This window comes from Barbatula barbatula, assembly GCF_947034865.1.
Source record: "Barbatula barbatula genome assembly, chromosome: 6".
Classification (NCBI taxonomy): Eukaryota; Metazoa; Chordata; class Actinopteri; order Cypriniformes; family Nemacheilidae; genus Barbatula; species Barbatula barbatula.
In genome coordinates this window covers 20,097,136-20,110,562 of record NC_136765.1, presented here as the reverse complement: position 1 = coordinate 20,110,562, position 13,427 = coordinate 20,097,136, and the positions used below count along the sequence as shown (strand labels likewise).

Genomic DNA, 13,427 nt, shown 5'->3' with positions numbered 1-13,427 from the left:
TACTATATTAGATTCCCAAACTTTTGTTTTACATATACAAATCCAGAGCTGTAAATGTTTGTGTCACACACTGAAGAATGCCTGCATGTGTCTATGAACCTTTATAACAAAAGTGACTAAATGGACTGGCATTTGTTTTATAAATAGACAATTTATTGCACTCTGTGTGTATTGTTAAGGGAATTATATAAATGTATTATTTAAAACATCACATGATTTAATAAATTAACACTTTTGATACTTTACAATCCTTTGTGGTGTTTTCCTTTTTGTATTGGTATAATTTTTAAGAAATGGTAACTGAGATGATTGTTTTCTTTTATGTAATAATATTTCTTCCTTTTTGCTTCTGCCATCTGATATGGACTACTTTAACATGTTTGGATCACTACACATTGACACGGACTCTTACGAACATCATCTAGGTCCAACAACCCTGCTGCACCCAACATTCTGTGCAGTTTGTATGTATTTCACTGTAACAAAATTTTAATTTGCAAGATATGGGTAGGGCTGTGATGGATTGCATGAAAAGAAGAGACAGCCATCTCAGGTCTACGTTTTGTCTTGCGCCTGGAGCTACTTCTACACCAACTTCCATGTTAACACCAGATGTACAGCTAACTCCAATGTTACACCAGCTGCCTTATAAAACGGCTGTTGAAATTCTATTTGAGTTTGCACTCACTTTATCACTGTTGGCCAAATAATTCACATTTTCTGTTGGAAGAAGCTCAAAAACAAACACTTAATTTATTTTTAACAAAACAAACCTAAACAAGAAACAAACCCCTGACATTCTGTCAACCTCTTTCCATCTGGCCACCATGTGTTAACAGACAAAAGCAAACTACAAAGCAAATATATCCTTGATAATTACAAGCAAAATGCATAGTACTGTGTTGTTTAAACATGAATATGAACTTGTTTTTTTCATTATGTGAACTACAATCTATATCTTCATAAAATATATATTTTATCAAATAAAAATATACCTTCTCTTTGCATTTATTTGCAAAAAAATAAAACTGAAGAACAGGTCAAAATACCAGAAAAGATGCTCTGTATTTTTTCAGACCTCACATACTGCAAAAAAGGTCATATTCACTTTTTTAGCAAAGAATACGTATTTAGGAAACCTGGATTTTTATCAGTTTTCATTTGTCTTGTCTTCCATTCAGCCTTTGCTGACAGACACTGGACTGAAATGGCCAATATACATCTCGAAATTTTGAGTAAATGACAATTAAAATGGTCACTGTCACACTGGTACGGGCAGTTACCAGACTACGGCTTATATCTGCACACTAAATCATGTGTTAGACCTGTGTGTGTTTGGTTGAGTAAAGTAAACACCACTTTTACCTGCAGGAGGCGTTATTTTGAACCTGCAGTAGGGTGAACCAAAGGAGATTTATCAGCTCTGTGAGGAGGGGGGAGGGGTCACAGACATCTTACATTTGCCATGTCTTCACTGAATATCTCTAGCTAAGTTACACATATTGATGACCAACCATCAGAGAAGAAGTGGTGCACCTCGGAACCAAATCAATAAGGTCTGCATGTATTTTGATGTATTTAAATAATTGCTTTTCCATTGTTTGTTTTTCATTTTAGTGCACTTCAGTATATTTGTGGACATGCATCACATTGCAGATAAGATCAGAGAGTAAAAACAATTATAATCTTAAACAACAGTTTTGTCAGAGGTCACCTGGACACCACAGTGCCCATGGTTCTAGATGGAAGTCATTCGTGATGTGTAGCCATCATTCTCCATATGTCACACTGTATAAAATAACAGCTTTTTCTTTTTCCATTCATTCCTATATCTCCATCCTCCTTGTCAGGCTTATTTTAGTGGGTTGCCATGGTAATAAGAAGGGGTGAAGTGCTCTTCATGAGCAGAAGCCAGCTGGCAATGCTGGGTCAGGGTGTCAGACACAGACACACACCTTTGAATTAGAATGAAATAACACAGAGTATTATAAACATTTAGGTGAATGAGATACATTTTCAAATTACTTAGGAATTGAATGCTTTAAAAACGTTGAATAAACCATTTATTTCAGACGTGAAAATGCATATAAATTATGTATTTCTTGCCTGCCGTTGTTATACGTGTGTGCTGTCTTGTGCAGTTGGATTTTACCATGTTTGCTACACCTTGTGTGATGCACCATGTCTACCCTGCCGAAGTTCTTGGTTAAATTGTCCTGTTTCTCTGTTTTGCCCCAACCTTGTTTATCGCTTGTTAGTTCTGTTCTAGACCCTTTTGTTTTGTATTATGAAAGTTTATTTCACCGCTACCTGAGATTGGGTTCTTCCCTCCCCGACCCTGACAAGTATGTTTTTTATTCAACCACCCTTATTAACTGTCTTTGTAACATTTCCATGATATATATATATATATATATATATATATATATATATATATATATATATATATATATATATATATATATATATATATATGAGCTGATATATTTGTGCTGGGCTGTAATGGTAATATTGCATTACCTGTCTATTAGCAACCTGTCATGTCACCTTTATATATCACCTATGCAATTTCAGCATTTATTCAGTAGCTCCAGCAGCTTCTAGCTGAGTTCCTTGCTTGCAAGCACATGCATAATACTTCAGGAAAAATATTTGTTTCGTTATTTGTAATTATTGATGATTTATTAAGACAAACCCCCATTAAATATATTTAATCATAATTTGGAAGTCAGGGCTTTATGTCTAACATAGGTCTTATTGGAGGCTTTAGTAAAAACAAAACATAAATTATTGCTCTGAAAGAGCCCTAAAAGTCATGAACTTAAATGAGGTAAAGAGTTAACGATTGTGTAAGGAACTAGGAGTGTGACAATAAAAAGCTCGATAACCTTTCTTTGCATAACTCTACCATGGTATTCTGAGCTGAACTCACAAATTATTTTGCAAAACATATATTAATTCATGTATTTATTTATGCCACATAAAAATATGTAATTAATAAGTTGAGTGTGAGGGGAATTGTCATATACAGGTGGTATCAGATGGAAGTGTCTGGTGGGCAAATGTGCCATTATTTAGCACGTTTTTAGATATATAGGCCTAATGTTTTGGGGAATTGTTGTATATGTTTTGCACTAAACAATCACTAAATGTCTTAAAACAGTCAGCTGATAATCTCTTTACGGAATTTAACCATGGTTTTATTTAGTTGCTATGGTTTTTCTATAAATAAAGCAAAAATCTACTTAAACAATGGTTAATTCTCCTAAAGGTTATTTATGTAGCCTAAACTGTCAGGAAGGTGCCTGTGTCAACAGGACTGTTTATGCAGTGATCCAATGCGCGTCCACGAGAAGTTCTCGAGCGTGTTTATGTCCTTTACCATTTTAAACTAGAATGAAAAAAGTAATAATAAGTATGAAATCCAGGATAAAACACTGGATCTGCAAGGCACCGAGTCAAACGGGGTAATCGAAATGTCTCTTAAACGCAAGTTTAGCATTGAACTCTGAACCATCTTTTTGTAACTCACAAGGTGGGAAAGGATCAATGTCCAGCCGTGGTTCCTCCTTATTGACACAGACTAAGCCGTTTTTTGTCTGTCCACGGTGGAAATACTTTTACATCTACACGTCAGTCTCGACAATTGAAGAGAGAAATAAACAACGATGAATTAATTGATGGGTTATGAACATAATGATCGAGACTGCGCTCGAAGCGTTCACTATAACGGAATAACAAACTAGTGATGTAAGTTCTATCTGACATATTTTTCTTCTCTTTTCTTCTTTCTTTATTTTCGTGAATTATACTTTCGAATAGCTTTAAAAAATGCTCATAGTTTTACCAGAAAGCCTCTGCTGTTTTGTTTCCTTATTATTTTTAACATGATTTTATTGTAATATTGTTTTGGCGGATTGTTGTAGTACATAAATTATCATTGTTAAACAAAGACTATGTGGGACAATGATACATTTATGGTTATCGATGTTTTACTCACTTAGTCAAAATATGGTTACTTTTCGTAAGTGTTAGAAAGATACAAATTAACTATATCCTACTTTTACTGGATAAAATCAAGTTGTTTTACACAAAATACAACTCTAATGTCCAGTGAGAAGTCATTGTCCACTTTAATGCCTATCTTTATTTATCTGTGTTATTTGTTAAAATATTATAGCATATATTTGTGAATATTTACTCTTGAGTGTTTGCTAACTCAGTCTGTCTTTATGTTTGTTATTTAACCCCGGATGCCGTGAAGGGGTGTGCAATCAAAATAACACTCCACCCCACCAGTTCGGTGGTTGGACTACCAGTATGGACCCCTGGAGAACTTTGGTGTCCAGATGGTGAGATCAGATATATGACAGACTTATTTTAATTCAATTAATGCTTATGTCATTATATTACTCTGTATTGCTTTTTTATCAGATAAATGGTGTCTGTTATCTCTTTTAGTTCTTCGTGGTGGCAGATGAATACTCCTCATGCACTGAGAGCTTGTCTGTATGAAGTATATAAACCCTTGTTGCCACTGCTGCTTTGCATCGCCGCCCTGGTGGTTCTGATTCTGTATTCTCTGGCAGATGAGCTACACAGCTTTGTATGCAGGATCTTCATTCCTCAGTATCATTACCCTTATGCAGTGCCGCTTGCATTCATACAGGTATTTTGCCACTTCATCATTGGTTTATCATACATTAGTTTTACGATTGCCTATTATCGATAAAGGTCAGAAGATTGTCCTGATGTTTTACACTTACATTTGGGGTCAAGAATGGCAAAAATTCTAAATGCAAAAAGTTTGATAATTTAAAATAAGAAATTGAATCGTCATCATTAACTCAATGATATTCCCAACACAATCTCACAGGAGTTTGTAACTTAGCAGTGGATAATTGTACAATCTTATTAGTTGTACATTTATGACTTTAGTATGCCAGTGATGTTAGGATTAGGGGTAGGGGAAGGGGAGGGGCTTCAATATTGGTTATTTTCTATTAATTTGTGTAATTCATATGAATTAGCCATGTAAAATAGCCATGTAAAATAGCTATGAATTCCCGTAAAAGCCATGTATTGTTTTTCATTCATCTGTGAAATACACATTTTCTCTAAACAAATGTGAATAAGAACAGTCAATGTTATTGGACTAATCGATGTTATTGACCTTAAATGAATGCAAGAACACCAAAGCCACTATACGTTTACAAATAGACAGCATGAATACCAAAGATTAATTATTAAACCCAGGGTAAACTATGCACAGTGTGAATGATGTAACATGATAACCCAGGATAAGAATGACCCTGGGTTAACAAAGCTTTGCATCAATGCGGAATTTGCAAAGATTCCAGGGTGAATATCACATCATCAGTGTTAAGTACATATCTTTGTTTATTTGAAACATGTAAAACAGCAAGACTGGCCATCTCTCAGCTGAACCATCAGGTGTGTCTCATGTGATCATGAGATTAGTGCCATAAACTTCAGTGTGCAGAATGACTGGCCATATAAGATATAGGATGTGGATACATCAATATATACAGTATATAGGTCCTTGGGATTACTCTGTATCTGAGTTGATTGATAATAAATGTTTCATACATTGACCAAAGGAAAGTAAAAACAACATTTGTATAAAATATGCCTGTAAATGATGTCAGTATTTTAGTTCACCATTCTTAGTTATTGTTTCGGAGTTAACTTCTGGATTTAAAGGGATAGTTCACCCAAACAAGTCATTCCAAAACTTTTTTTCTTCTGCTGAACACAAAAGAACACATTTTGAAAAACACTGGTAACCAGACATAAGTCCCCTGACTTTCGATGTATGAACACAAAACCACTGAGACATTTCACAGACAAATGACTTTTGGATGTTTCAGTCTCTGAATAAATGTAAGGTCATAACCACTGTGTGCATTATGACCATTTATGAAAACATTAGTTTAAAATATAACATGTCATATACAGCATATACAGTAAGTGGGCAATAGCATGTCACAATGCAGAACACATATCAGCTATCTACGTGTTGTTGTTATCAGTTTTCTTTTGGGCTTGGTCTTTTCTAAGCACACAACATTTTATGAGACTTTAAGGTTTTCTCCAGGTTTTATGAGACTGTTTGGCAGTTGATAAATTTTATGTGTTTTAAGATGAACTTTAATTTATGCATTCATACTTTTCATCAGGTATTTCTAAATCTCCTGGCACTGCTAGCCTTGCACGGTGTGGGTCTGGTCCACCTAAAGCCGTTCTCTCTGAGGTTGGCCGAGCGTTTGTTTGTACCTGCTGTCTGTGGGAGTGTCCAGTGTGTTTTGGCCCTATGGGCTGAAGCCAGTGCCCACTCTGGTCTGTACCCGCTGATCGCCCGTTTCCTCCCACTGGCCAGTGTGAGTCTGGGTCACCTGTTTGCACTCAGTTTACCTAGTTCCATCCCCGTTTGCTGCCTTCTGACAGCTCTCACGGTCGCCTCCGTCAGCGTCACAGGTATGATAGCTTCTAAAGGAAAAACAGAGGACGTAAACAACTTTTTGAAGGAAGATGTGTTATGTTTGCATAAAATGAGTTCTCCCAAAATTAAAATGTCATCACTTGTGACAACATTTATTCGATTTTCCAATCCTGTATGTTTAGATTAGATTTATGGTTCCGTGGAACGGTGAACTTTTCTGGATATCCTTGAAACTCAAAATGAAGGCTAGTCAAGCTCCAAAATGACAACATTTTTTGATATTACACTCTTGTGAGCAGTTAACAAGACCTGCAAGTCAAGAATACAAAACAGTTTTTACAAAACAACAGATTTGTAAAATAAATGAAGAATTTATTGGAAAGATTACAATAAATCACAAATTACTATTTTGCCCATTATTGTAAATTATTATATTTGTTCAGATAGCCTATGGTGTAAGACCTAAAGTATGTACATAAATAATGTACTAAATAGTACTAAATAATGTATATGCTGTTTAAAGCTTGACAGGCCTTGTCCTCAAATGTTCTTTTATATGTCATTAAGATAAGGGATTAGATTTTTAGCTGAACTATTTATTTAATTTCTGTCTGTATGCTTTCATTTTAACAGCATGTCAAGGCCTGTATACGATGGAGCCGCTGGAATATGTCTACTCTCCTCTCAGCCTTGTCCTCCACAGTCTGTCTCTTGTCTGGCTAGCTAAAGTCGTCCAATCAGAGCGAGGCAATGTCTCGACCTTTAACCTTTACTACACTCTAACAGTGACACGTTGCCTTTTACTAGGGTTCCTGTGTGTTGTGCACCCTGATGGCCCGAAGGCACTGAGTCACGGCAGCTGGCACAGTCTCCTTTTTTTTGGATATATGCTTGGAATGTTGCTGTTGGGTGCCGCACAGCTTTTCTTTGTGGATGTTACCGCTCTACATTTTTCTGCTCTGCCGGCAGCTGTGCTGCATGCAACCAGGGGGCTGGTTCTACCCCTGTTAAATCTGCTATAGGAGAGACTAACCAATCAGAGTTTGAGTTTGCTCCTTTCTGAGCACACAATCGCTAGTCGATTTCGGACGCAGCCAATGAGAACTGACTTGAGTGGCCAAACATAACCAATCAAAGGACTGCTGTATGACAACAACAGTATTAACAGTATTAATTAAGTTGTACAACTTTGTATCTATGCTTACTTTAATTGAAGAAAAATCATGGTTAGTTTACAGGATAATTTACATACGTGAATTACAAAGTAACTGCTAACATCTGAAGCCATTATTCTAATTGGGGAGTATACTTTGTCAGCTTGTGTAATGTATAAAAGAATGACCCAATGCAAGAAATGATCCTCAAATTGTTTAAATGGTCCTCAAAATAGTTCTTGTTTTCTTTAAGACTGGCATGCTCTTGACAGTTTATTTGAGAGCTACCTTAGCATACAAGTGTTTCAACAATATTTAATAACTAAACAAAGGACCATGGTCAAGCTGCATGTTTGTTTTATTAATGATTGCAGTTAAACATTTAACATTGCTCTAACATTTAAGAGTATTAGAGTAATAATATATATGGTGATAACATTTATGAATAGAGAAAACCTATGACTCATTTACTGAATTAGCTCCTAACATACAAAGGCCAACAAATTACAATATTATTTTGGAGAAAATTTAGCATATTGAAGAGGTTTCCTATGTCCTAAATAGCATACTCAACTGTTTGCAGTGTCTTTATTTGTTGTCATGTTAAATAATGTAACTACATTTCCATAGATTTCGTTTTTAGATTTACAAAATGCTTTCATCTAATAAAGTTCATTTAAATTGCACATTTTACCAGTACATGCATTGCTTTGTGAGTTGAACCCTGAACTTGCTAGCATCATGCCATCAGTTGAGGAATTTTTTTTAGCTCATTGCAGTTCATAATATACAGATATATTTAAAAGATCTCAACAGCAGATGAAATTCTTTTTAAAGAGATCGTAAAACTTTATCACCACCAGAACTGTGGTGGAGTTTTGCAATCCCATGTCACTAATCTGCCCACCTGGTTAATGTGTTGAGATTACCAGTCATTTTAGCAAAGCAAAAAATTGCTTTTTCTTTTCTGTTTGAGCTATAACTGGCACTTTGTAACTGATGTGACTCACTTAGACCAACTCAATAGGGAATTCCCAAGAAATATAAATCTTTATTTACGAATGTAGAAAAATACACATTTACAGTGGGAACAGTGTTTTCTAAAGCACTGCAGAGACATTATACTGAAAGCAATTCCCACGCATAAATCAAATTCCACGAAAGACAAATGTTAATCTATTATTGCATTCACATTCAGTACCATAAAAGTACTAAAAACCGTATAAACATAAACTGTTGTCACGCCAAGTCCTTTTATAGCTGAGAAACAATTGAGATATATACTAGGCGAAGTGACACTAAATGTCTGAGATGCGTTTCAATAGGTTGAAATGAATTTGTTTGATTGCTTTTGATTTCATTTATGACTTATCTGCATCAGGGGGGATGTGAATGCCTAAACTTTGCAGCAAATTAGAGGCAGGCCCAGCTAGCCCAGCCTGAGACGCCAATGACTCAAGCAAATTTTTAACCAGATTGAGGTCCACATCGAGTGGCTGGATCTCTTCCTCAGCAAGTTCAGAGCCAGCCGTGACCGATGAGCTTTTATTCGTATCTGATTTATTACCAACCTGCAAGAGAAAACCATCAGGATGAATAAAAAACAAAACCTTTACCGCACTAAAGTACATCAAAAGAGGAATATCTTATGGATGCTCACTTTATTGGTCTGAGTGAAACTTTTGCCAATATTTGTGCTTTGCAGCTCTTGGTCCATTTCATCCATGTACTTCCTTAAACTCTCCAATGTCTCTGCGTCTGTCTGCTCATCAGATTCATCCTTCTGTACTTCCTCATCCTTATTTTCATTATCTTCTTCATCGCCATCATCGTCATCCTCAAAGTCATCAGAATCTAACTCATCATCCTTATTTCCTGCAAAACATGAAGAACGAGTTATTATCATACAAATAACGGTGCAATTTAGATTTATAGATAAATGACTAATGACATAACTATGTTGTGATGTACACTATTATGTATGATGTACGTTTACCAAATATAAATATGCAAATATACCAAATGTAAGGCTTTGGTCACTTGTGTGACACATCTCTACTCACCAAGCAGTCTATCGAGAGCACTGGTTACTGCATCTGGATCAAAGCTGAAGGGGTCAGACAAGCAAGATCTGCAACACATAGAAAGATAACTTGGTGGTCACAATCCAAACGTTTATTACAAATTTTATTTTATGTAAAATAAAAAATGATCTTCCATTAAAAGATTTTAGATCTCTAATCTATTTGATAATGACAAACCTTGGAATTTCAGCTCCTTCATGGGAGGACATGGCATTGATGAAGCTCTTCATGCCTTGTGTTACGGCTACCAGACTGTAGCCAGTTTCCTCTTCTTGCTCCTCATTGTCTGGTCCTACAGTCTTGCGAGTGCTGTCACTCAACCCACGGCCTCCTCTCTCCTCAAGCAGCCTCTCCAGCTCCTGAGGTGAGATGTCTAACCATGCATCACCTACAGGGGGTGTCAGAGACAAAACTACTGATTCCTGCTGATAACTGTGGCATGTAGTGTAGTTGGTGATAATGCATCACGTTTTTTTTCTGATTAGTGCAGTTTACTTAGCCACTATAATTATGTGGGTAAAAATAATCCATCGCTATAGTTAATCCAAAATGATCCACTGGGGTAAATTTAAAGAAAATAAATTCAGTTAAAATTAGATTAGATGTGTACACTTTTAGATAAAGATAAAGTGGTACATACTGTCCTCTGGTGGTAGATGTGCTTCTTGTAGATTTAAGTCTTCCAAGCTGTAGGAAGCATCCTTCAAGATTTTTAACACCTCATCACCATGATTATAAATACCAGGCCTTAAGAAAGTAAATAAGAGATGCATAAATAGAAATAATATTTCCGCAATGATTATGTAAGAAAATACGTTTTTGTTATGGTTAACTAAAAATAAAGCATTTTACTGGTGTGTGCTGGTTATTGACTGTTTGAAGAAATTCTCTGCTGACATCATAAGGTCTTTGTATCGAGCAGATCCTTCAAGTTCACCCTGGAGGCACAAAACCCATAAACAAGTTAATAACACCACAGACAAAATGACAAAAAACATTTACTTTCCAGCAAAGCAATCCTTGCATCTTTTTCAGGAACTCTCGGTGTACCTTAAAGTATCCATTCTTTTTGAGGCTATCAAGAAAACCTCTCCAAAGCGGGTTGCTGCTAACAGATGGTTCCTGCACCGATGAGGACTGTCCACTTTTAGAGCAAAGGATTTCAAACCCATGGGCCTTGGGTATAAACCAAGAGCACAATATTTTAACACCAAAGCCAATATGAATGGAGTTTTGGAAGAACCACACACCTAATACACTCACCAGTTTCATGCCCAGCTCGTGAGCCCTGTATTGGGGATGAGTACGGGGAGGAAGGGTAAAGCCACTCCTCCGATCGGGAATAAAACTCTGTTGATTAAGCTGAGCATATAAGCAGCGAGTAAACTTCACCTGAAGAGAAAAAGAAAAACAAGAAGCTCAAAAACTGTATGTACTGATACACGACAGAATACAGCAGCTTTTCTTCACGAAGAAACAAAATTTAGACTTCTTACCGATGTCATAACTCTGGCGTCAGGCGGAAACGTGCGAAAGGTCCGGCAGGCCTGAAGGTCAAGTGGGTCCCGCAGATAGAAAGCAGATACCGCAGGGGCTATGAGGTCAGGGCTTCTAGACAACACAACAGCAATGCTTGCAGGTATGTAACAGTGGGCATGATGGAAATTCTGCTGGATTTTTTCTGGGTACCTGTACACAAACATTGACAGTACTAATATAGGTTTTGCCAGTGACAACAAAACTCTTTAATATACGTAAAACAAAGCATTTATTTAGTTATTTGAAACAGTTGAGAACTGCTACTGATGTTAGTCTTACCCATCAAGCCTTCTGGCCAGAGCTGAGCGTATGGGTTTCCTAGCAAGACAGTGCTCTGTGTGTAAATGGAGCATCTCTAGTGCCTGACCCACAGTGGGCACTGATTCTTTGGGCCAGCCGATCTCCCCAGGATGAATGCGGTTGGGTAATATGTGCAGTTCTCCCTGGTATAGGAACACCTGGTTCACAGAAAAATAATGAGCCAGCGGGAAGACAGTATAAAGGCATCTTCTTCTAGCCAAACACTGAAATCCTGAAATGTATTTGTGTAGTATCTTTTAGGTCTACAATAAAAATAACACTGTTATATTATAGGTAGCAGATGATACCGTGGCACAGAATTATTAAAATATTATTGTATTTAAGCGTTCACATGGTATTCCAATCCATCAACAATGTTAGTACATCCAAAACATGTCCAAAAAAGATAACATCTCAGTACTTTTTCATTAGTTTCTGTTTATATTTTGAAGACTAACCCTGTTTTCACTGCTGTCAGGGTCCAGCCACTTTGGCAGATGTTCAGCTGCTTCAATCAGCAGAAACTGCCCATCATTGTCATTGACCACTGCAGCTACGTCTTTAAAGGTGCATGTGATGCAGTTGAGCAGGTAAGTGATGAACCATTCATCTTCCACATTATCACCAAACACAGTGACACCCCCCAGATGTGCTGGCTCACCCCCTATAGAGTGAAGAGGATAAGAAAGATGATGTGCCAAGCAAGCAAATAGTGAACACAAATACTTACAACCTTCACTAACTTGTGTACATGAAAGCGTCCAGAACTAACAACATAACATTGGCAAGACCCGATAACTTAGAAAACCAACATTTTAAAATACAATTAGATAAAGTAACGATAAAATAAACAGTACCATTACGGCACGAGATAACGTTAATGTGTTTTAACATACCTCGCACCAAAACAAGACTTTACATAGATTCAGCTGAATCCCAAATACTGACCTTTCTCAGGATAGCGTGTTAGATTAAAGGGCTGGTGTTGCCAGATATACTGCACAAGAAGAGGGGCGATCTCGGCCAGGATGTTCTCCAGAAGTTGCTGCAAGAATTTCTCATTAGTTCCTGCGTCTGATGGGTCAGGCTGAACCAGAAACAGTTTATACTGGACCGCATCCTCTGGAATGGCTGGTCTTCTCAAAGCATCCATGTTCGCAAAGATGCCTTGTGAAATAAAATGAAGCACATGTCACCGGATCTGGTTCGAAAACTTGCCGACACATTTTTATGATTTTTGCACCATATAAATATATCCGCATATATAAAATATATAGTTACCTGTAAGCGTGTAATGATCGTTAAGGGATAATCACATGAATAAACTCCATATATGAATGTGTTCATGCGGCCAGAGTGACATATTTTCATCAGGTAACGTTAGTCTTGAACATGAGCTCCCGGGACTTCTTTCTCACACGCTCCGGAAGTAACGCTGTTCAAAATAAAAGTCATCAAATGTATAGCTCTGAGAGTATATTTGAATCTATTTATATAGAATGATACAGAATTGAATTAATATATAATAAAAAATATAGTATTTTAAATACAGTGGTTAAAACAAGATACCGGATCATGGAAAGAAAGAAAGAAAGAAAGAAAGAAAGAAAGAAAGAAAGAAAGAAAGAAAGAAAGAAAGAAAGAAAGAAAGAAAGAAAGAAAGAAAGAAAGAAAGAAAGAAAGAAAGAAAGAAAGAAAGAAAGAAAGAAAGAAAGAAAGAAAGAAAGAAAGAAAGAGAAAGAATGATACAGAATTCAATTACTATATAATAAAAAATATCGTATTTTTTATACAGTGGTTAAAACAAGATACCGGGTTATGGAAAGAAAAAAAAGAAAGAAAGAAAGAAAGAAAGATAGAAAGAAAGAAAGAAAGAAAGAAAGAAAG

The 13,427-nt window shown here is 36.5% G+C and overlaps 2 protein-coding genes across 4 annotated transcripts; one reads left to right on the top strand and one right to left on the bottom strand.

The window, feature by feature from the left end:
- Positions 1–3,315: 3,315 nt before the first annotated feature.
- LOC306895717 (solute carrier family 35 member D3) lies at positions 3,316–8,309 on the top strand. Of its 3 annotated transcripts, none has more exons than XM_079459188.1 (5): positions 3,316–3,750; positions 4,265–4,352; positions 4,462–4,669; positions 6,201–6,498; positions 7,097–8,309. In XM_079459188.1, exons 2-5 carry the CDS (start codon positions 4,321–4,323, stop codon positions 7,483–7,485), a joined length of 927 nt encoding a protein of 308 aa, XP_079315314.1. In that variant the 5' UTR covers positions 3,316–3,750; positions 4,265–4,320; the 3' UTR covers positions 7,486–8,309. The 3 variants fall into 3 exon arrangements, with proteins under 3 accessions (XP_079315314.1, XP_079315315.1, XP_079315316.1); XM_079459189.1 differs by having other exon boundaries at positions 3,576–3,750; positions 7,271–8,302; XM_079459190.1 differs by having other exon boundaries at positions 3,579–3,750; positions 6,201–6,401; positions 7,097–8,302.
- On the bottom strand, positions 8,209–13,007 carry ecd (ecdysoneless homolog). Its single transcript, XM_079459187.1, has 13 exons — positions 12,822–13,007; positions 12,489–12,707; positions 11,999–12,204; positions 11,520–11,698; positions 11,198–11,390; positions 10,965–11,093; positions 10,752–10,877; positions 10,554–10,639; positions 10,342–10,448; positions 9,879–10,089; positions 9,681–9,748; positions 9,278–9,492; positions 8,209–9,188 (listed from the first exon to the last, which is right to left on the bottom strand). The coding sequence occupies exons 2-13, from the start codon at positions 12,691–12,693 to the stop codon at positions 8,979–8,981; spliced, it is 1,935 nt and encodes a 644-aa protein (XP_079315313.1). The 5' UTR covers positions 12,694–12,707; positions 12,822–13,007; the 3' UTR covers positions 8,209–8,978.
- Between the last annotated feature and the right edge of the window lie 420 nt (positions 13,008–13,427).

Excerpts from the sequence above, each read along its gene's own strand:
- LOC306895717 (XM_079459188.1), top strand. The coding sequence starts at position 4,321 with ATGGACCCCTGGAGAACTTTGGTGTCCAGATG. Across the intron at positions 4,670-6,200 it reads TGCCGCTTGCATTCATACAG|GTATTTCTAAATCTCCTGGC; the intron begins GTATTTTGCCAC and ends ACTTTTCATCAG. Across the intron at positions 6,499-7,096 it reads CGCCTCCGTCAGCGTCACAG|CATGTCAAGGCCTGTATACG; the intron begins GTATGATAGCTT and ends TCATTTTAACAG.
- ecd (XM_079459187.1), bottom strand. The coding sequence starts at position 12,693 with ATGGATGCTTTGAGAAGACCAGCCATTCCAGAGGATGCGGTCCAGTAT. Across the intron at positions 11,094-11,197 it reads ACGCCAGAGTTATGACATCG|GTGAAGTTTACTCGCTGCTT; the intron begins GTAAGAAGTCTA and ends TTTTCTCTTCAG. Across the intron at positions 10,878-10,964 it reads ACGAGCTGGGCATGAAACTG|GCCCATGGGTTTGAAATCCT; the intron begins GTGAGTGTATTA and ends TTTATACCCAAG.